Source organism: Toxorhynchites rutilus, chromosome 3 (genome assembly GCF_029784135.1).
Source record: "Toxorhynchites rutilus septentrionalis strain SRP chromosome 3, ASM2978413v1, whole genome shotgun sequence".
NCBI classification, from domain to species: Eukaryota; Metazoa; Arthropoda; class Insecta; order Diptera; family Culicidae; genus Toxorhynchites; species Toxorhynchites rutilus.
Window position 1 is genome coordinate 97,551,961 of NC_073746.1, and position 25,090 is coordinate 97,577,050.

The 25,090-nt window shown below is 38.5% G+C and overlaps 1 protein-coding gene across 2 annotated transcripts in view; it reads left to right on the forward strand.

Moving 5' to 3' along the window:
- The window catches only part of LOC129777971 (proton-coupled amino acid transporter-like protein pathetic), a 77,072-nt gene extending 66,310 nt beyond the window's left edge, over window positions 1-10,762 (forward strand). For both annotated transcript variants that reach the window (XM_055784584.1, XM_055784585.1), the window contains exons 2-5: window positions 185-831; window positions 896-1,261; window positions 1,340-1,496; window positions 9,383-10,762. In XM_055784584.1, coding sequence (XP_055640559.1) covers window positions 185-831; window positions 896-1,261; window positions 1,340-1,496; window positions 9,383-9,643 — 1,431 coding nt within the window. In that variant the 3' untranslated portion in view covers window positions 9,644-10,762. The remainder of the gene's footprint in view (window positions 1-184; window positions 832-895; window positions 1,262-1,339; window positions 1,497-9,382) is intronic.
- The last annotated feature ends 14,328 nt before the right edge of the window (window positions 10,763-25,090 follow it).

Sequence of the window (25,090 nt, forward strand, 5' to 3'; positions counted from 1 at the left end):
CTTTGTTGGCAGAAATGACTTTTTGGATAGATGTTTATGCATTTAAGCAATTCAACACGTTAAATATTTGGAGCATTAGAAATTTTACTAAATTACTGTGAAATTTCCTCAACGACAGTTTGTAATGTTCTTTGTAAAAATATTCTATTTTACTAAGAAAAATTTTGCTCTCATTTACTTCCAGCCCATTCGACCCCACTGGACCGGTTCAAGCAAGTCGGATGTCAGCAACTACATCTTCGGCAATATGAAGGCCAGCATGACAGATGTGCCCGCTCAAACGGCGGCCGGCTCCACACTGCCCCTGGTTGGCATGCCCCGAGATGACGAGGAAGCCGGATCGTACAATCCCTTCGAGAACCGGAAGCTAACTCACCCCACCACGGACACGGATACTCTGGTCCACCTGCTGAAGGGATCCCTGGGCTCGGGAATTCTCGCCATGCCGTTAGCCTTCCTCAACGCAGGCCTGTGGTTCGGACTGGGAGCGACAGTGGCGATCGGTGTGATCTGTACCTATTGTGTTCACATTCTCGTGAAGTGTGCTCATTTGCTGTGCCGGAGGGCGCAGGTTCCTTCGCTTGGCTTTGCCGATGTTGCCGAAACTGCCTTCCTGGCTGGTCCTGATGGAATCAAGAAATACTCTCGACTGGCGAGATTCATCATCAACATGTTTCTGGTGCTGGATTTGCTGGGCTGCTGCTGCATTTATATTGTGTTCGTGGCGACCAACGTGAAACAGGTGGTTGACTATTACACCCACAGCCACTTGGATGTACGGTACTACATTGTACTGACACTGGTTCCGCTAATTCTCGTTAATCTGATCAGGTAGATCACAGCTCGAATTCATGGATCCAAAAGTTCCAACTAAATTCATCTCTTCTCTCCACAGGGAACTGAAATATCTGACCCCGTTCTCGGCAATCGCTAATATCCTCATCGGAACCGGCGTTGGCATTACTCTGTACTACATTCTGCAAGATCTACCCGAGTTCTCGGACCGCAAAGCCATCGCAGAGGTCCAGCATATGCCAATGTTCTTCGGAACTGTCATTTTCGCACTGGAGGGCATCGGCGTTGTTATGTCGCTGGAAAACAACATGAAAACTCCACAGCACTTCATCGGCTGTCCCGGTGTGCTGAACATCGGCATGAGTGTTGTTGTGACGCTGTACGCCTGCGTTGGTTTCCTTGGGTACCTGAAGTACGGTGAAGACACGAAGGGTAGCGTCACGCTGAACCTGCCAGTGGAGGACATGTAAGTAGCAGTGAATGAGCTTACAATCTTTTGAATTGATGACAAGTTTTAATAAAAAATTTCGTCATTATATTTTAGCCTCGCTCAAGCGGTGAAACTGATGATCGCCGTTGCCATCTTCCTTACCTACACGCTGCAGTTCTACGTGCCGATGGAAATTATCTGGAAGAATGTGAAGCATAACTTCAACGAGCATAAAAATGCCGCCGAATATAGCATTCGCATTGGGCTTGTGGTAAGTTTATGAAGCTATTTGATTTGATAGGGGCAATTTCCAGTGATCGATTTTTAGCAATGCACAAAGCATTCAATGTAATGTTGCGCGCATGAACTTCTTTTCCTTTTACGCACAGTTATAAAGTAGGGATTGAATACTAATATGGAATTATTATTTAGGGTTTTTTATTCGAACGAAAAGCGCCATTTCACGCCATTTCATTTCATCTGGCACAATATGAATGTCGCGAAGAAGAAAGATTATCAATTCGGTGTGAACCATGAATCCGCATATTTTACATGTCTTCGAAATTAACGATGTCATCAATCACAACTAGAGACAGTCTGAACGAGGTATGACCGGTAATCATGTAGAGTGAGGTAGAATATCTTATACGAAAAGTTATCTCGTCCGTTGGATGGTGTATGAAATCCATTTTCCGTGTCTACAAGTTTAGAATACTTAGAGGTGATATAAAGAGTGACTGCGAAATTATTGTTACAGTTTCAAATACTCACAGTTTCACTAACTCACTTTGCACGTTCATCTCCATGTCGCACATATCTGGAGGACGGATGTACTTTCGTGGAGGCCTCGTCGTTTCGTACTTTTCTTGTTCAAGTTGAGTTGTGTGAATCAATGGGGTTTTTGGAAGGAATTCAAGTGGAATAAACACAGAAATATTAACACTAGAACTACCGACATTTGTTATATACCTATTTCTACCAAACCGGTCATTTTGACCGGTGTGATGTTGAACTGTCAAAATATAAAAATTCGAAAAAAATTTACAGAGAATAAAATATATTTCATTCTAGTATTGCAAGTACATGATAAATACATCTATTTGCATTAAGTATATTATTTTGATTTGTATTTTTATTTAGACATAAAAGACAAAAAAGTTTGAGAAACAGAGTGCATAGTGCAAAGTGATTTTTGAAATGCTGTAACTTCTCGAAAAATCCGCGTATGAAGATGGGATGCGTATTATTTTGAAGCTCATACTTTCTTGTTTCGGAATATGTTATGAACATATTTTCATCTGAGTATATGTAGATGACGTAGACAAAAATATCAGGAAGTAATAAAAATCGATTCCTTTCAGTTTTTCTTAAACTTTTTGTAGGCTAACACAATTTTTTGCTAACCAACTCAAAAGCAAACCCAATCAACCTTAATGAACAGCTTTCATTTGATTTTTATAACATTTATGTAGGACTTTTACACGCAAAGATATTTTTGTTTGAATGAAAAGTTACCCCTCAATCTTTGATGATAAATAATTCAATAAATAATTATCGCATCGCAAACGGAGAGGTGATTTTGAAAACTCCAATAAATTCTGTATAAACTTAATTTGTTGCTTTGACGAAAAAAATAATTTGAATTTTTTGCATCAATTTTAAAAAAAAGTGTCAAAATTACGTTTTAATACTATTTTAGAAATTCCTCTGTAATTTTGCAAATATTGCAGTAAATTTGAATGTAAGCAAGTACATATTCAGCATAGTGTATCCCCTAAACTCCTGAGAACATTTCAAATTTATACGTTCAGCCGTTTTTTTCTAGTCGATCGGTCAAAGTTTGGAGTAAATTAAAGCAATACTTCATCGCACACTGTACCAAAATTACAAAATGCTATGCGTACCCTCCAAATGAACGATTCGTAACTTCCGTTCTCATGCGTTTGTGGGTATGACGATCGTAAGGAGTGATGATGTTCACACATATTCGTATTTTCACATATACACACACTCTACCCCTCCAATTATTGATTTGAAAATGCTGTGTATTTATATCCTTCCTGGAGTGCATTCATCTTTTTGTGCAGGTAGTTCCATTAGAAAAAATTATAGCTATGTTGACGGTCATTCCCATCCAAAGATGACGACAGTATCAACATTCTTCTTAGTCTACGTAAATTGATTCTCTTTACTATTGCTCTCTGAGGAAACAAACATTTTTTCTTATGATTTGATCATCTATATTTCAGATACTGGTCAAACTTCAGAATTTAATTTCATGATCATCTTGATCGATATCAGCAAAGTTTTCTCTTGAATCTGTTACGTCATCTAAAACATTTTTGCATTTATGGGTTTATAACTAGATAAAAATGTATATTTAGAATATTTTTATTTCTTCCGCTCAATATAATACAAATAGACACTTACTTACTTATACTACAAACTACTATAACTTATACTACAAACTACTATAATCTGCCGTAGTGGCAGATTGACGTTGTTTCTAAGCAATTTTGGAATTAGAAATATTAAAAGTTACGACCGGTCATTTTGACCGGTCGGTATAAATAGGTATACCACATATGTATATCAGAAAAATTGGAAGTGAGAGACAAAACTAATTTATAATATTGATCAATACATGAATTTAGAAAAAGTCATAAAAAATATAAAAATAAATTTCAATACAAAATCTTGCGAACAAATCGTATAACCGGTCATTTTGACCGGTTGGTAGTTCTAGTGTTAATATAGGGTATACAACAAAAAATTACGATTACCCATGTTGATGGGGTTTTGAGAAAATATGTAATCCGCCATTTTGTAGCGGCCATGTTACATACAAACATACAAACATGTTACAGTGATGCTTCTGAATCCGGACGCTTTTTTATCCGGACACTTTTTCACTACATTCAATTATGCAAAAACCGTGGCTTTTTTTGCGTGTTGAATGAATGTGACTGATAGCTACTATTGTGTCAATTTAGTTTAGTGTCAAACATAGTACCTAGATGTTAACCAAAAAATGAAAAAAATCAAAAATCAATGTGAATTTCACAAACCCGGAATAAAAAGCACATTCAAAAAATGATTTTGAATTCGGACGGTAAATAAGTTGACGATTAAATTTCTCCTTGCAGGAGTTGCATTAGAAAATGTTAGAAGCCTTTGTATGGAGTATGATACCCATATTGATAAGATTTAGAGAAAATATGTATTATATGTATTATGTATATATGTATATATATATATATATATATATATATATATATATATATATATATATATATATATATATATATATATATATATATATATATATATATATATATATATATATATATATATATATATATATATATATATATATGTATATATATATACATATATATGTATGTGCGCCCCATTATAGTGGTCATCTTGTGAAAATACAATAAATAATTGAATTAATAACACACTTTTGTACCAAACGTGTTTCCATTTAGTCCCGCTACTTATGACGCACCCGTTAATAACTTCTACAAGAATTAATAAATTATTTCTCTCAAAGAATTACAAAGAAAGAAAGTGTCCCGATTTGAAAGCAAAACTGTCCGGATTTCAAAGCATGATTAAAAATGTGTCCGGATTTCAAATCACGACACGGTGAATTAAATTTCAAATTTTGAACAAATAGAACATGATTTTGTAGAATTCTGTGATTCATAAATTAGATGAAGACCCTCTAATTCTAAAGGCATGCTAATTTTTCATGATATGACATGTCAATATTTTTTTGTAGTTGAAGTTATATTCGTAAGCGCTTAAGCGTCCGAATTTCGATGCATTACTATACGTGGCAAGCTAAAAAAACCGTTTAAAAACAGGAAGTGGGCTATATATCTGTGGTATAACCGCAAAGGTTGACGTAGGACTATCGTTGGTTCAATGATTATCTGTTTGAAGTTACATCTGAATCAATTCTCAAAGAATGGATGAATGAAAATTCCGGGGAATTCGAAAACGAGAGCGTTACGTTGGAGGCACAAGGTTTTGGGCCTCAATACCTCCTGTCCTGTCGATTGAACGAAGTGACATGATTATTATTTCATTCGAAAGTTTACGAGTTATATGACTTGCAAGCAAACTATTGATAGAGTCTAATGTACTGAAGATGTTTTAAGTCTCAATAATTCAAGACAACAACAAATTATTCATAGAAGAAAATCTATAAACATGGGTACCTGCTTGAAATTACATCTCAGTCATGATTAATATGCGGGTAATGCAAAACACGGCTAGCAAAGCAAGATTGTCGTTCGCTTTTTGTACAATGTCGTCGAATAACTAGTTTGTAGCGAAGGCAAAATATTCAGCTAAAGCAATAATTCAAAATTGGTACAATAATTTTATTTATTTATTCTTTCTTATGTTTTCCCTATACATAATACATGATACATTGCATGTTACTAATTATCGAACAAAAATTACAAAACAAAATGTATTTGCCAGCAGTATTTTATATTAACCCTTTTACTACGGCAGTGTGCTCCGTCGAAGTGCTACCGCTGAACGGAGCACTGTGCCGAGAAGTATGCACATCGCGCTGGTGTGATCGATGTGCAGTATCACCCTGATGTCACCTATAGACAACGCTAGTAGAGAAAGGGTTAAATAGCAAACAAAATAAATGCTTTCTCTTCAACGCAATTCTACGTTCTAAGCGGAACTGGCCGATTATTTGTCAGCAACGATGATATCTTTTCGGTTTCTTCTCTTCGACGCTCGACGCCCGCCGGCATTCGATGCTGACTCGATAACCACCAAACGAAAAGAGTTACGCGCATGTATGTGTGTGGCTGTGTGGCGGCTGTCTTCAATGGCAACAATTCTCCTCAAGCGGGAACCTTTAGCGATGCTGGTGCTTTTTTGGTCGCCTTCTTAGCGGTACCATTCTTCTCCCCGGTGTATTCTCTTTAGACCTTAGGGGAAATTATTAACGAGCCCGACGCTCCAATGAGGTTTGCTTGCACAAACCGTGGTGTTTCTTCAGCTTCTTGATTGTGGTCACTATCTTTTCGTTCGCCGGCGGTGCGTTTTCTTCGGCTCTTCCGAGCTCTCTCACGGTTCGAAACATACTGAATCTAAACCTACCGCCACTAGGCCGTCCCTTAACCCTTTCATTACGGCAGTGTGCTCCGCCGAAGTGCTACCCCTGTACGGAGCACTGCGCCGAAAAGTATGAATATCGCGCTGGTGTGATCGAAGAGTAGTATGAATTTCATGTCGTCTGAAGACGACGCTCGTACACATAGGATGTCGTCTATAGACGACGCTCGTAACGAAAGGGTTAAATATGTATATTATTGGTTAATGAATCAATAAGAGGTGTCTGACTATGGAAATTTGGAAGTCAAACTAAGAGCGCATGAACTCTCTGTGTTAGAAGCCTCCAGCAACTGAGCAATAATCGATAATTAGGGGAAGTGGGGGCATAGGGGTCACCCTGAGAAATATGCCCATTTCCAGCGTCCACATACTGCTTAAATTCCCGTTTTTCGAAGAATATTATAGCTCAACTCATTGTTGTTCAAGATAGCAAACGGCCTCTACTAAAAAAAATCAAAATAGTACATTTTTCATCATTATAAAAAAAGGTGAAAAATTGAACTTTTTTTTTGCTTAAAGGTAAAGTGGTAAACCTAGTGGGGGCAACGTGGTCACTTGCACATATTAAGCTAAATCGGATAGATTTTCTTCCAAATTTGTGGCCGACGGGCAGAAAAATGTGTATCTGACCAAACACCCTGCTAGTGTTATTGTGTTTGGATTGATGTTTACCAATAGCAAAAAAAAATCCGGTGTTCTTTGCAGAAGGTGACAAACGGATGTCATCAAGATTGTAAATAAGTATGTTCTTTCCTGGTTCAAGAGCAGTACGGCCCGAAGCCAAATGTTAAATTTCAACAAGAAGGGACTCCGTGCTACATCTCGAACCGCATTCAAAAACGGTTGCAGGAACATCTGTCGTTCTGAGCGGAGGATATGTAGACGCCATCCAGCCCTGATCTTAATCCGCCAGATCACGCGTCATGACGCGTCATGAAGGCCAAGGCCTGTTCTAAACGTCACCCGAGTACAGCGATTCTCAGACAAACCCGTACCTGGAGAGAAATGGATCCAGGCTACATTATTTGGACCTGCCGTGCGTTTCGAATGTGTATGGAGGCCATAATTTTAGCAAGTGGAAACTCGATCACGATTAATATGGTTTAAGGCTCCTTCATTTAAACAAAAATAAAAACCGAAACCAATTTTTTTGTTGAAACTTACCCAAAAACCCTTCAATGGGACATCCTACTCATCCCGCTTTGTTCTCAAGATATCGCCCCTCCCGACTACTGCTTGTTCCGATCGATGACGAATGACCTGGCAGAGCAGAACCTTCATTTTTACCTAAAAGGACGCGATTGGGTATTTTCCTAGCAGCAGTCCAGCAAGTTTAGTGCATGAGGTATCCGTATGCCTCCAAAAAGAAGAGAAAAAAAGATGCAAAAAAGATCCAAAATGGGACAGAAAAACAAAAAAGTAATACTACTGCATAACAAAACGCTTCGTGTTATCATACTTCCATCATCCAGTACTTCTCACGCTAAAATGAAATTTACCACCATGTTCACTTGTTCCGGTCATTGGCTGGTTTGACCGGTTTGTGTGTGATATATTTGAATAATTTTCAATTTGCTGAATCTATTCATCGGTCTATCGTATTTATATCGCTATATCTATTCAATCACTAATTTGAACATTTTTTTATGTGCAATAAATTTTGTTGTCTACCCATTCATCAATTCAGTCTCTATTCGGACAGTTTTCCTTTTTGAGTATACACTAAAAAAAATTATCAAGAAAAAATGGGTGGGTTATATCTATGATATAACCGCAAGGTTGACGTGGAACTACCTTAGCTTAGCAATCATTCGTTTGTATTGATTAAATTCTTGATTGAATGAAACAGTTTCCAAATTCAATTGAGTTCAATATATTTGCTCTGTGAGTGAAAAAAATGAACAAATGCCATGTAAAGTCAATTCATTTATTGTGATTGATTGTTCTTCGTTACAAGTAAATTTAATGACGGACCTTTTACGTTTGGTATGATGACTAGAACAAAATATATGTACGGAAGAATTATTAAACGTTTGATGAACCAGCCTAAGGCTGAAAATCTTTCCAATAAAGACAAAAAAAAAAAATATCAAACGATTATTTTATTTTACATTTCCCTCTGAAGTTTACATCCCAAAAGTGTACATACTTCTCGAATCTCGAATTTGCTTGAAACTGGGAAGTTCATTCGCTTCTAGTGTCTGCACGATTTTCCCAGGTTCCTAAGTTTAGAAGATCATGTTAGGACAGACATATTCCACTCTGCACAAAGGCAAGCGAGGACAAAAGTACTCGCAGTTTGCATTTATTTGCAGAGCCGATTTCCCCACGCTCCATGGATTTGAAGTCTGTGTTAGGGAAACACATTCCAGTCGGAACAAAAATACCCCCGACTTGCATGAATTTGAAATACCGATTTCTCCAGGCACCTTGGTTTAGAAATCTCTATTAGGGAACACATTTCGGTGGGAACAAAAGCTCCCCCTACTTTCGTGTGTTTGCAATGTCGATTTCGCTGCTTGGTTTTAAAGTCTGTGTTAGGGAACATTTTTCGATGAGAACAAAAGTCCCCCTACTTTCATGTATTTGCAATGCCGATTTCCCCAAGGCTGCTTGGTTTTGATGGCTGTGTTAGGGAAACTGTAAATCGGGCCAATCAAAACGATGCAGTTAGGGCGTTTAGATAACGCCTAATATTTTACAGTTATTCAATTGTTTATCTAATGAAAAACAACATTTTGTTAGTTGCGATAGATGCGTAGAAATATTCCCTATCAATTAATTCAAACATCTCTCCTATCCAGTACGAAATGTTCGAGCTATAAGCATTCGAAATCTTTCATTTTTTCCTGCATGTTCTGTGTTTAGGTTTTCATTTTTCCCTCCATATATTCCGGTTAGACGTAGTCCCACGTTAAAAGCGCGTTTCTTCTGTATTTTGTGTTAGTCGACATAAGGTATACGAGCTTCATTCATTCAACGTTCTCATTCCATCTTTTCCAGGTTCTCACCGTTGCCATTGCGGCCGCACTGCCAAACCTCGGACCCTTCATTACTCTCATCGGAGCCGTCTGTCTCAGCACTCTGGGCCTAATGTTCCCGGCGGTGATCGAAATGGTTACGTACTACGAAAAACCCGGCTACGGACGCTTCAACTGGGTCCTCTGGAAGAACATCTTCCTGATTCTGTTCGGGGTGATCGGTTTCGTTACGGGTACCTACGTCAGTATCCTGGAGTTCTCCGAGCATTTGGAGGAAGTTTAAGGCAGCGAATCGTTCCAGCAAGATATTGGGCATACTTCCAATCGAATTTATATAGAACCGAGTGGCTAGCTCTCTCGAATTCCTCCCCCCGCGCGTTTGGAAGTATGCACCACGGATCGGAAGTGCACGTGATGGTGTCCCGTATCTCCTTATTCGAGAGAAAACAAAGACCACAAGTAGCAGAGCGAGCGAGATTGGTTGGAGTTGCTGTCGTCCACGCCTGTACGGACGGGCAACTACGCGCCATATGGGCAGCAGCCAGTCTTACGACTGGAGAGTTCGGTGGTATCCAAAACACGTGTCACTTCTACCCACGCGTGCTTCCCTAGCGGGAAGCGTGTTTAGGTTAATGATTTTTTTTTTTTTTTCATTTTACAAAACAGAATTTTAAGTTTTCGAACAAAACAAATTAGGACTACTTCGAATCAAATTCGGTTTTATTTCGTCAAAAATATACTGGCTATTGCTTGACAGACTTTCACTACGAATTTCATTAGTTTTAGTGATATATTGGTTACATATTTAGTACGTAGAACCGGAACCATTGTGATTTGAACCTATCTCTATATACCACTAGAGCATAAGGCAAAGATTTGTTTATTTGTATCGAGGTACGCTAGTGCTAGTGAATGTCATAAATTAAAGCTATTTCTCGAATAGCAGAGAAGAAACAAATGAATAACTCCCAGTTCGTGAGGACGGATCATATCAATTGAAGGAAAATTTACCAGAGTAGAAACACAATTGAATAACATTAACTCAAAAACAAAAACACAATATGCAAAATTGAAGCTATTGTCTTCCATCGCCATCCAACGAAATTGCTTTGAGTAGCAGCCTGATAACGGAAACCGAAGAAAAAGGACTCATAAGTAATAATGTTCCTAATATTTGATATATATCATGTTGTTAAACTAAATGAGTTTCCAAAGGCTGGTCCTTGCACGAGGATCGTCCGATGATATATGTAGTGAATAATTGTAGGTCAAGCATGCAGACAAGCTTTCGATGAAATGTTTAAGAGTAAGTGAAGCCTAGCTCACTGTACAGAAGTAAGATATACTATTAACGCACCTAAAAGTGATTTAATCAAATACATAGTGAATGATATTTTGTTCAGAGACGCTCTTTTAATTCATCTTCGAAATTTCAATGGTGCTGAATGTCAGAGGTACTGCTTGAAAAACTTAATTGGGGAAAAGAAATCATTTTGGATATATTGGGTTGCCCGAAAAGAGATTGCCGATTTTTTTCATTACAATAAAATACAATTTTTTGTACATAGAATCATGGGAAGATGTTCATCATGTGAAGATTGAAGATTGAAGATTGGAATATTTTACGAACAAATATTCATTTTAGAGTGATGTAGTGGACAAAAATACCGGGAAGAATTAAAAAATCGATTACATTCTGTTTTTTCAAAGATTTTGTGGACTAACAGAATTTTTTTATCAAGTAATTTAATGGAAAATTCAATTAGTCTCACCAACAAGCTTTCATTTGATTCCTATAACGTTTCAGTACAGAGATATTGTTATTCGAATGAAAAACGTCCCCTTCTTCCCCTTCGTCTTTGATGATTAATTGTGCAATAAATAATGATCGCATCGCAAATCGAAAAGCAGTTTTGAAAACTTCAATAAATTCTGTACGAGGATAATTTATTATATTGACGAGAAAAAATTATTCAATTCTTTTGCATCGATTTAAAAAAAGTGCCAAAGGAGGGATTATCACATACTCCACACCTTTGAAAATCTAAATTTCAACTTGCATAATTAATTTGTATGAGTGTCTCGTAAATGGTGTACATTGATTTATTTTCAAATGTGCGAATCGAAGCTAATGAAAAAGAAAAACAAATAATAAACAATATGGATGAGAATCGAATAACATTTCTTCAATGCCGTTGCATTCTTTCCCACTTCACCCTAAATTGATAGATTCATTACAATGTATGCTCCCTTCTCCATGGCTTCCAACCATGTCCACTTGCTCCATCTACTGATGGGCACATGCACACATCATATGTATATGATTAGCAGAAATTTAGGCGATTTAGTACAAAGATAATAGAATATATGAATACAGTAGAACCCCGAATATCCGCGAAATAGTTGGGCCAGGTCATCGCGTGTAACGAAAATCGCGGATTCCGCAATATAGGACTAAAAATGAAGTACAAACACGAAAAAAAGATTTTTTAGCATGAAACTATGTTTCACCAATACAGAAATTATTGAACTATCAATCTGTAAGGTCGTGTACATCAGTGATCAGATAATGTGAAAGTCATGACCAAAACAAAAAAGCAAAACTCTACAGCTCACTGACAAATTCCGGTAAGGTTTATAGAATTACAAGGAAACTCACTTCCGCGTATAATCGAGGATCTACTGTATTGTGCTTGTGAACAAAAATCGAAGGAAGATTTTTGGGCATATTTTTCAAAAGATACCATGTCATTATTCAACCATTGTTTCAATATTTTGACGTGGGACTACGTCTAACCGGAATATATGGAGGGAAAAATGAAAACCTAAACACAGAACATGCAGGAAAAAATGAAAGATTTCGAATGCTTATAGCTCGAACATTTCGTACTGGATAGGAGAGATGTTTGCATCACTTGATAGGGAATGTTTCTACGCATCTATCGCAACTAACAAAATGTTGTTTTTCATTAGATAAACAATTGAATAACTGTAAAATATTAGGCGTTATCTAAACGCTCTAACTGCATCGTTTTGATTGGCCCGATTTACGGTTTCCCTAACACAGCCATCAAAACCAAGCAGCCTTGGGGAAATCGGCATTGCAAATACATGAAAGTAGGGGGACTTTTGTTCTCATCGAAAAATGTTCCCTAACACAGACTTTAAAACCAAGCAGCGAAATCGGCATTGCAAGCACACGAAAGAGCCTAGAGGCGAGTGAACTGAAAAGTTTAAACCCTCTTAAAGCCAAAAAGAAGAAAAAGAACACACGAAAGTAGGGGGAGCTTTTGTTCCCACCGAAATGTGTTCCCTAATAGAGATTTCTAAACCAAGGTGCCTGGAGAAATCGGTATTTCAAATTCATGCAAGTCGGGGGTATTTTTGTTCCGACTGGAATGTGTTTCCCTAACACAGACTTCAAATCCATGAAGCGTGGGGAAATCGGCATTACGAATTCATACAAATCGGGGGTATTTTTGTTCCGATTGAAATGTGTTTCCCTAACACAGACTTCAAAACCGAGGTTTCTGGGGAAATCGGCTCTGCGAATAAATGCAAACTGCGAGTACTTTTGTCCTCGCTTGCCTTTGTGCAGAGTGGAATATGTCTGTCCTAACATGATCTTCTAAACTTAGGAACCTGGGAAAATCGTGCAGCCACTAGAAGCGAATGAACTTCCCAGTTTCAAGCAAATTCGAGATTCGAGAAGTATGTACACTTTTGGGATGTAAACTTCAGAGGGAAATGTAAAATAAAATAATCGTTTGATATTTATTTTTTTGACGTAGGACTACGTCTTTCATTTCTATACCGGGGTGTAAAACCAAAGCTTCGAGAACGAAAGCGTTACGCTGGAGACCGAGATTTTGAGCGTTAATAGCTCTTAAACAACTGAACGAAATGGTATGATAAACACTTCATTTGAAAGATAAAATGTCTACGCGTCATATACTTGTTGCTTTTTCATCCAAAAACTTGTTCCAATAGTCTTAAAATTGCTTTCAAAACAGGCTATTGAAATCACCAATCGGTATATAAGCGAGCGCCGCTCGTAAACCCACTCAGTTATGATTGAACAGCGATTGGAGCATGTTGTCGCTGTTGTTGTGAAGCTAATTTCGTTTATCATGAAAACGCTGATGAACGGTGTCACCAAGAGCCTGTTTGTGCACCTAAGGCCAAAAGGGAATCCATCAGGAGGAGAGTGATGCCACGGTTCCGCTTGAAACATCGGAGCAGCAGCCACACACACACACACACACATACACACACATACACGCGCGGAATTCTCGTTGCTATCATCGTTGCTGAAAAATAATCTGCCAGTTCCCCTGGGAATTGAAAAATACATTCATGCGAAATAGTTTATTTTAATGTTTTCTATCCATATAACACTGCAACCAAATACATTTGGTTTTGTTATTTTTCAATCAATCGCAATTAACAGGAAAGCTTCTGAATATTTTTTTCCCCATCAGTGGAAATTTTCGTATCCAATATTGGATGCATAACATGAAAAACGGAAAATGTTTCACATTGCGAAAATCAAGTCATTTTCGAGCGATTATTTGCTTTCTACTCATATAATGCTGCGACCAAATACATTTCGTTTTGAATTTTCGCGATCAACGTAAGTGCGATCAACGTAAGACCACGTCTTTCGGCAATTTATTAGAGGTGCAATGAATCTTTAGGAATTCCCGCTCTACGCGCACTGTCAAACAATGTTTACTCAACAATTTCTCAAACGAGAAATGGGTGTTGTGAGAAAGGATTAGCGAACGCGAAAACGACAAACGGGAGAAAGATACGTTTGGAGGTTGAAGGAAATTGGCAGAAAACTTCTTCATTCTATCATTCAAATAATGTGATTCATATCACATCGTTTTGCCAGAAAGAGATTATTAATGTTCAAAGGAGGAATCGAGTCCTCCGAGGAAATTACCCAGCGCAAATTAGAGTCGACTATCGATTGCGGCATTCGTACACAAATAATTTTATAATGCAGTTTCACCAAAGTGATTTCTTCGGATATATTCACTACATCATGTCATGTATTTCATATTCTTCATTAAGAAATCCATATCCATGGCACCTACCGGTAACGAATTATTATCGAAACCACGATTTTCGCTAAATGCTCCTTTCAGTTCGGCCTGTAAAAAACTTTTCTGTACTCTAATCCATCAAATTTGGAGCCCTGAAAAGGGCCGTTGATTATATGCTAAGCTAATATAGCACGCTCTCCTCGGATACGATGGGCCAGCTGGATGTCCTTGGGCATGATGTGACGCGTTTTGCATGGATAGCACACAAATTGGTATCTTCGAATAAGCCTCCTGCAGCGTCATAGCCGCGGAACTTTGGAAGTGCAAGTCGGTTTTGAAGTCCTGAGCGATTCCACGAACCAAATGCTGCAAAGGTAGCTGCGGATCAGCAATTCGGTCGATATCTGATAGCGACGAATTTCATGCGAAGTTCCCGGTCGATAGCGATGTGGCTTCTCCACCTATCCTGCTACTGGTGCGCTTATCCGAACTGACTTCGTGTGCCTTACCACCGAATGACTAACGAGCTGTCTGCGAAAGACTAACGAGCTCGAGTCCTCACGGTGCGAGAGTAGAGTAAGAAATGAACGAAAGCAAAGGAAGCGTCATTTTATAAACCATAAAAGTATAGAATCTAAACCCCACCCTTATTATATTCGTGAGTATACAGTAAGCTTATACAATAAAGAGGGTGGGGTTTACATTCGATTCTTTTATGTTTTATAAAATGACACTTCCCTTGCTTTCGTTCATTTCTTACTCTACTCTCGCACCGTGAGGACTCGTTTCATCGGGACTAAGCAGACAGCTCGTTAGTCTTTCGGTGGTAAGGCACCACGAAAGCAGCTCGGATAAGCGCATCAGCCGCAGGAAGCGTGAAGAAGCCACATCGCTATCGACCGGGAACTTCGCATGAAATTCGTCGCTATCAGAAGTCGACCGAATTGCTGATCCGCAAGCTACCTTTGCAGCATTTGGTTCGTGGAATTGCTCAGGACTTCAAAACCGACTTGCGCTTCCAAAGTTCCGCGGTTATGACGCTGCAGGAGGCTTATTCGAAGATACAAATTTGTGTGCTATCCACGTAAAACGCGTCACATCATGCCCAAGGACATTCAGCTGGCCCGTCGAATCCAAGGAGAGGGTGCTATATTAGCTTAGCATATAATCAACGGCCCTTTTCAGGGCTCCAAATTTGATGGATTAGAGTTCAGAAAAGTTTTTTGCAGGCCAAACTGAAACGAGAATTTTCGTTTGGATGCTATACAGCATCGAGAAAATTCCGGAAAGATCTAATCGTTGCTGAAAAATAATCTGCCAGTTCCCTGGGAATTGAAGAATACATCCATGCGAAAGAGTTTATTTTAATGTTTTCTAATTATATGGCGAACACAGCGACCAAATACATTTGATTTCGTAATTTTTCAATCAAGTGTAATTAGCTGGAAAGCTTCTGAAAATTATTCTTTCCCATCAGTAGGATATTTTCGTATCCAATAATGGATGCATAACATGAAAAACGGAAAATGTTTCGTATCGCCAAAATTATATAATTTTCAATCGATTATTGCTCAGTCGCCGAAATTTTCATACTCAGAGAGTTCATTCTCCTCTAGTTTGCCTTCCAAATTGCCATCGTAAACCACACCTTCTCTCGATTCAATCACGCACGAAAAGCATACTGAAAAGATATTCTGGTGGTGAAACCCATTCATTTTTCGTGAGGCGTCGTGCACAAATTACGTAACGCGATAAGGGGGGAGGGGTTAGATGTTGCGTTACTTTCTGTTTATTAGAGATAGGAAATTGCGTTACGAAAGGGGGGGAGGTTCAAAATCCGGATTTTTGCGTTACGTAATTTGTGCACGACGCCTGAGTACATCGACAAGACAACATCGTTACTGAACGAGCTGAACGGCGAGGGATCGAGGTATTCATTACCTGGCTTGACCTGACCTGAAATGCAATCAGTTTGTTTTAACTGTGAGGGAGCGCAGAAAAGCCGATCGATCAGAAGGAGAAGAGAAGGTGACCAAGAGAGTATCAGCATCGAAATACGGTTCCTCGGGAAGACATAGAAGCAGCCGCCACACACACACATACACGCGCGCAACTCTTTTCGTTTGCTGGTTATCGAGAGGAAACCTGGAAAGAAATGATCGTTGCTGAAAAATAATCTGCCAGTTCCCCTTGGAATTGAAAATTACATTCAAGCGAGTTTATTTTAATGTTTTCTATCCATATAATACTGCGACCACATACATTTGGTTTTGTGATTTGTCAATCAAGTGTAGTTAACAGGAAAGCTTCTGAAGATTATTCTTCAGAACAAGGATTTTTGTATCCAATATTGGATGCATAAAACCTTGAGTCTTCAAAGTAACACTCTCGTTTTTGAAGTCACCCAAATATTTATTTATTCATTCATTCAGGATGGATTTAGATTCAACTTCAAACAAATGATCTCTAAATCAACGATAGTCCTACGTCACCCTTGCGGTTATACCATAGATATAACCCACTTCCTGTTTTTTTTGTCTTTATTGGAAAGATTTTCAGCCTTAGGCTGGTTAATCAAACGTTTGATAATTCTTCCGTACATATATTTTGTTCTAGTCATCATACCAAACGTAAAAGGTCCGTCATTAAATTTACTTGTAACGAAGAACAATCAATCACAATAAATGAATTGACTTTACATGGCATTTGTTCATTTTTTTCACTCACAGAGCAAATATATTGAACTCAATTGAATTTGGAAACTGTTTCATTCAATCAAGAATTTAATCAATACAAACGAATGATTGCTAAGCTAAGGTAGTTCCACGTGAACCTTGCGGTTATATCATAGATATAACCCACTAATTTTTTTGACGTAGGACTACGTCTAACCGGAAGATATAGGGGGTAAATGGAAATCTAGGCACTGAACAAGTAGGAAAAAATGCAAGATTTGGAACGCTTATAACTCGAGCATTTCTCAATAGATCGCAAAGGTTTTTGCATCAATTGATAGGAAATATATCTACGCATCTATCATAACGAATAACATTTCATTTTTCTTGAGATAAATAATTGAATAATTGTAAAATATCAAGCATTGTCAAAATGCACTATGTGCCCATTTTTGATTGGTCCATTTTGTGCTCCTCAAATCGTACCGACCAAAACGGGCAACCAGAGCAGCAGCGAAATAGAATGAAGCACGATTGGAAAAGAAAAAGAAAAAAATGAACGAAACATTGGTCGCAGTCTCACACATGCGTAATTCTCGAGCCAGTCAGTCTCTATACAAGTCGACAAGTCTCTATAATACAATACCTTCCTTCCTTCCTTCCGTAACGATCATTCTCATTCAAACCGTACACCATATCGGTTCGCATCACAACACATCAACAAACCAACCCAAGCAGCCATGTCTGGACATGGTAAAGGAGGAAAAGTGAAGGGAAAGGCAAAATCCCGCTCGAACCGTGTTGATCTGGAGTTCCCCGCAAGGGTAGCTAGGCCGAGCGCGTTAGTACCAGTGCACCAGTCCACCTAGCCGGCGTTATATAGTTTCGGCCGCCGGAGTGATCGAGTTAGCTGGCAAAGCTGCTCGCGACGATAAGAAAACCTGCATTCGGAACAGAACACATTCGGTTCGGTGGACATCAAGACAACAGGCAGTTGCAGCGAGTGGCGAGTGGCAAACGCAATCGCAAAACGGCATCAGGTAGCAGAAGAAAAAAGTTTGTTTTTTATACAAACTGCTTTGGTGGCAAATCCAGAACAAGGCGGCATTGAGGGCGTTCGAAATGGGTTTTTTTCAAAACCACGAGTACAAAGTTTTCTAAATTGGAACCATTCCATAAAACAAGGCGCTTTTCAGGGCCATTAAACCTTCCAAAAAAGAATTTAGGAAATACAGTTCAATGCTTTCTAAAACAATATCCAAAATAATAATAAAACACAAATTGATTTTTTCATAATTTGTTTGCCAAGTTATGATGAGTATGTAAATTTGGCAGAATTGCTTCTAGATTGAAAGTACAGTAATTTACACTTATCTCGACATTTAGCTAATTGGACGGACTTGTAATTCGACATATTTAGTTGGACATTTTTGTAAACATAAAGATCCAAATTATGACCCCACATTGAAAGTCGACACTGTACCACTGTCATCGCAAATGTTCAATTACAGGTTAAAATCGCCTCCAATGCGACACTGAGTGGTGCTTCGGCACGTCGCATTGAATGTAATTTACTGTACAACATGTCACAAAGCTGGATGGGAAGAAATTTTCCAACTGTGAAAGCTGTGGCGAGTGGCAACAAATCGCTAAACAGGAAGGTTTAGCCGAACAAGATGGAGATATCGAGTGATAACAAAACAATAAACTCTTTAGATTGAAGATAATTTTGTGATCCTGAAAAGGACCCTTTTTAGCATGTGAATGTGAATCTAACGAGCGAACAAATCGTAATGAATGTATTTTTTTTGCCATCGCTCCCTTTTAACGCTCATTCGTTCGTCTCGTTGGACCCGCCCCTCTGGCTGAGTCTGCCGATTTGTCTCTATCCTGTGAGTGTGTACCGCTAGAGTATAAAACACGCGGACCCCAAAAAAATATCTTAATTTCTTTCAAATCGTAAACCCGTGTGGTTGTACGGCATCCGCATCGTGGACGTAACAAAGGAGGACAAGTTGAGGGAAACGCAAAGTTCCACTCGAACCGTGCAGGTGTGCAGTTCCTCGTAGGTGTATCCGCCAATTTCTCAGCAAGGGTAGATCGGCCGAGCGCGTTAGTACCAGTGCACCAGTCCACCTAACCGGCGTTATATAGTTTCGGCCGCCGAAGTGATCGAGTTAGCTGGCAAAGATGCTCGCGACGATAAGAAAACCCGCATTCAGAACAGAACACATTCGACAACAGGCAGTTGCAGCGAGTGGCGAGTGGTAAACGGAATCGCAAAACGGCATCAGGTAGCAGAAGAAAAAAGTTTGTTCTTTATACAAACTGCTTTGGTGGCAAATCCAGAACAAGGCGGCATCAAGGGCGTTCGAAATGGTTTTTTTCAAAACCACGAGTACTAAGTTTTCTAAATTGGAACCATTCCATAAAACAAGGCGCTTTTCAGGGCCATTAAACCTTCCATAAAAGAGTTTACGAAATACAGTTCAATGCTTTCTAAAACATTATCCAAAATAATAATAAAACACAAATTGATTTTTTCATAATTTGTTTGCCAGGATCTGATGAGTATGTGAATTTGGCAGTTGTTCTGAGCTTATTGATAGTTGGGGACTTTCCTGATTATTCAATTTTCACCAATTCTTAAATTGTTTCCAGATTGAAAGTACAGTAATTTACAATTAGTTCGACATTTAGCTAATTGGACGGACATGTAATGCGACTTATTTAGTTGGACATTTTTGTAAACATAGAGATCCAAATTATGACCCCACATTGAAAGTCGACACTGTACTACTGTCATCGCAAATGTTCAATTACAGGTTAATATCGCCTCCAATCCGACACTGAGTGGCGCTTCGACACGTCGCATTGAATGTATTTTACTGTACAACATGTCACAAAGCTGGATGGGATGAAATTTTCCATCTGAAAGCTGTGGCGAGTGGCAAACGCAATCGCTAAACAGAAAGGTTTAGCCGAACAAGATGGGGATATCGAGAGATAACAAAACAATAAACTCTTTAGATTGGAGATAATTTTGTGATCCTGAAAAGGACACTTTTTATCCTGCATGTGAATCCAACGAGCGAACAAATCGTAATGAATGTAATTTTTTGCCATCGCTCCCTTTTAACGCTCATTCGTTCGTCTCGTTGGACTCGCCCCTCTGGCTGAGTCTGCCGATTTGTCTCTATCCTGTGAGTGTGTACCGCTAGAGTATAAAACACGCGGACCCCAAAAAAATATCTTATTTTCTTTCAAACCGTAAACCCGTGTGGTTGTACGGCATCGGCATCGTGGACGTAACAAAGGAGGACAAGTTAAGGGAAAGGCAAAGTCTCACTCGAGCCGTGCAGGTCTCCAGTTCCCTGTTGGTCGCATTCACTGATTGCTCCGCAAGGGTAACTAGGCCGAACGGATTGGTGCCGAAGCACCAATATACCTAACAGCGATTATAGAGTTTCGGCCGTCGGAGTGCACGAGTTGGCTTGCAAAGCTGCTCACGACAATCAGAAAACCCGCATCAAGAACAGAGCAGAAAACCCGCATCAAGGCAACAATTAGTTTCAGTGAGTGTCAAAGTGTTTCTCCGGCACGTCGCATTAAATGTAATTTACTGAACAACATGTTCAAGCTGGATGGGAAGAAATTTTCCAACTGTGAAAGCTGTGGCGAGTGGCAAACGCAATAGCTAAACAGGAAGGTTTAACCGAACAAGATGGGAATATCGAGTGATAACAAAAACACAACACCAAAGGTTCTTTTCAGAACCATCAACATATTCATAAAGAGTAAACAGTAAACTAATCCATTTTTCAGGTAGATAGGTAGGTATTCACGTAGGAGAAGAAAATAAAACAATATATTTAAAATATATATTTAACAAAAGATGTTCCCTTTGTATAGTCCTACGTCACTTCGGTTATGTCCCCGACATTACCCACCCGTCTTTTTTTCCACTCCACTTCCACTCCAGGCTTATGTATTTAAAACTGAAACTGAAAATTCGATTGATGTTTGAGTTTCACATAATTCGAATGGAGTACATTTTATGAATCGCTTCCTCATTTATAACACACGTTATGGACGTTACGAACATATCCTTTTTGATCGTGGCGGACCATGAAAAAGTCACAGGAGGGTTGTGTCCGAGACACGACCGCATAACTGACGTAGGATTCCGTTAGGCTATCTGTTGCATGTTGATTTTGGATATGTTTGAATTATTACTTCGTTAAACTCTTTGCTAGCAGAATACAGTTTGACTAGTAGAATACAGTTATACATGAGTAATGCAAATTCAAAATGGCCGCCACCACAAAATAGTGGATTACATATTTTCTTTAAACCCCATCAATATGGGTATCAAATAAAAAAACTTAACTAGTAGACCACAGTTATTTATGAAAAATGCAAATCCAAAATGGCCGCCACCACAAAATGGCGGATTAAATATTTTCTCAAAACTCCATCAATATGAGTATCAAATAAAAGAACTTAACTAGTAGAACACAGTTATACATGAGAAATGCAAATCCAAGATGGCCGCCACCACAAAATGGCGGACTACATATTTCCTCAAAACCCTATCAATATGGGTATCGAGTAAAGGAGCTGGCCCAGTAGATCACAGCTATTTTTTTTTAACCCATTTATTTATTTATCAGGCTCATTAGTATTTTATCTGTAACAGAGCCGGGTTGATTCGTGTACATGTACATATGTTTATGTTTCTATACATTGTAAATTACACAGTAGTTAGTAGTAGCCATTTAGGCGTTAAGTTTTCTGTTCCATTACATTATGGTAAATTACACAGTAGTAGCCTTTTTTAGGCGTAAGGGTATTCTTTTTGTTCTTCCATTGTTCAGCAGACCGAACAGCGGAGACAGTTGATATTGATCATTGTTGGGTTATTTATAGAACAGCAGCCCGATGTTTCTTGCAGAGCAGAGCAGTTGTATGGATAAATCGATCTTTGTTTCACCGTGGATCGATTTCCATCGCTGATGATGGTTGCGTGGACGTAGTTATTCTATAACAACACAAAGATGGTCAATTGAGGGCCCTGAGTTTGAACTCACGATCGATCGCTTAGTAAGTGGCTACGAAGACCCCCATCACAGCTATTTATTGAAAATTCAAATTCAAGATGGCCGCAGTAACAAAATAGCCAATTACTTTTATAAATGGTTTCATTCATCTTGACCTGTTTGTTTGTATGTTTGTATGTCTGTAGGGTTGTCCCACATTAATAAAAATTTGACCCCGTTCCCTATCTGAAATTTGGAACACACCTTTCCCTCTGTATATTTACTGTATTTACTGTATATTTCATTGTCCTGAAAAATCCAATTTGACCGCCGGTAAAAAATGGCAGAATGGCTTGACTCGGAGAACCTACTACATTATGAACAACATAAATTCGAAGAGGTGTATGTATTTTTTTGTAATTTTCTCAATATCGGTATCGAATGAAATTATTTGACTAATAGAATATAAATATTCCGAACAAAATTAGGTAAAGGGGATCTCGGTAGCCACACTGGTTGCGCGTTCGCTTAGTAAGCGATTGATCGTGAGTTCAGAACTCAGGACCCTCATCGACCATATTTTTGTTGTTACAGAATAACAACGTCTACGCAACAATCACCAGCGATGGAGATAGATCCACGGTCGAAATAAGATCGATACAACTGCTATGCTCTGCTAGACACATCGGGCTGCTGTTCTATTATTAACTCAACAATGATCATATCAACAGAAAGAATACTCTTTCGCCGAAAAATGGCAATTGTGTAATGTACTAATTATAGATGTGATAAACATGTGACATGTACACGATTAAAATTCGGCTCTGTTACAGCTAATATGCTAATGAGCTTGAAATAAACAAATGGGATAAAAAAAATAGGTAATTATAAATTAATGGTTTTATTTTACAGAAGTAATCATACTAATCATACAGATAATGCACTAAAAAATAGAAAATAAAAAAAGTAGAAAAAACTTTTTAAGTTAAACAGTTTGATGTACTAAAAGCTAGAGAATAATTAGGCAAGTAGCAGTTAGTAGTTATCACATCCCTTCCTTCAATAATCTAGGGCAATTATGAGACTAAAATAAAATCGTGGGGCACGTCGGATTTCCATTATCCACAGTTAGTTGTTTCATCATATGCCTAACGATTCAAAAAATTTTGGATTTTTTTTATTTATATAACCCACATGAAAAATCCAGCATGATAAGGTACTAAAATCGCGAAAGCGTGAAAGTGGCTAAATCGACCGTGTACGATGTGCTGAAACGTTTCCGTGAACGTACAAGTGTTATTCGGATAAACCAAACAACCAAACAAAATCTGATATCTTTCAGCTTAGTCTTCAGAATGCAACGAGGTGCTGATGTGTACTCAGTTTTTCGTACTCAGTTGAACTCTCACTCCTTGTATACACATGCGCTCTGGCGAATGAGCACGCTCCGGAACACAGATCCAATGTGTTGTTGTCTGCCACGTTTATAAACTGAATTTGGCACCGTGTTTTGAGCCGAATTTTGAGTTTGGTTTGCTTTCTCTGTTGAGCTATTTTTTTCACACTAGTGTATACGGTTGGTATGGAGGCGCGCTGTTGTTTTTATGCTTTGCTTAGAAAGAGCGAAGACAAAACGGGCGCTATAATTTGATATGTATATATATATGTGTGTGTATGTGTATAAAATGAGGCGCGCTTCACACAAGTCAGAAGCTTCACACAAGTGATTTTGCGCCGTGTTCATTCAGCGCTCTCGTGTTTATGATTTTTTTACACTTCGTGCCAAAAGTGAATACGTGTTTGCTATGAACGCGCACTGATGAAAATTAAACTCAAGCGCAGCGCAGCGTAAGTTTTCTGAAGACTGCTTCAGCTTATTAAGGCCAACAGACCAACAGAGAATCCAAACTTTGATTGAGGGTATACGAAGAGAAGTACGAAAATTCATCACAACTGTAACGAAATATTTTGTTTTCCAATATTATTTCTGAAAATAAAATAAATTATTTACATTTTGATATAAAAACATGTTTTATACACTCTGTCCAACTTCTATAAGACCACCCTGATTATATTTCGATGCACCACAAACAGTTAGAATTTCAACAAGATACATTCATACATTGTAGAATGCTCGTCACTCAAGATAGCCTAGAAAAGTTAAAAGTAAAAAAATTATTGAAGAACTTTTCGTTATGGTATAGAGCTGTATTCTTTTCAAAATGTTTTTTGTCATGACATGCCATGTCCCACTGTTGATTTATGTGAGCTTTGGCAAAACTCAGACGTTTTTCGATATGAGATGTTGCATGATTAGGAGCTTTAACCTTTTTAGCCCTCTTTATGTAAGGACTTTTTGCCAAAATTTTACTAATTGTCTCCTGTGAAACATTTAAATTCAAAAATTGCTTTATTTGCATAAGCGTTTTCGAAGTTTTCGAAGCTGTTATAATTATTTCCCGCTTATCCCGGCCATAGAGCTTCGATTTACGTGGAGCTCTCTTCTTTCTACCGTGTCCTTGAGGATTCGTCAAATAATTGAGCACTACTTGATGAGATTATCGTACAATCCGACGAGTAATTTCTCTAATTCCAACATTTTCTTGGTGAAATGCATCGATTTGTTCTTTTTCTCTATCCGCGAGCACTTTTACTTTCGGCATTTTCTAGATTTATTAATCAAACTAACTAAAAACAACGAAAAACGTAACTGGTCTTATAGAAACTTGACACTTGAAAAATATAGAAACATTTGTTTTCGCTCAACGCTTGCACAGACACATATGAAAATCACGCAGTGTATAATAGTTACCAATGTCCTGGAAAAAAGGTAATGAAGATAGTCGAGTTTCGAGCGACATAGCATGCGCTGTCGTAACTATTTCGCAAATAGTGACGTCAGTCGTTGTGTTTATCTTTGATTGCCCACCGCATTCATGTGAAAATGCTATTTTCAGGAAGTAAT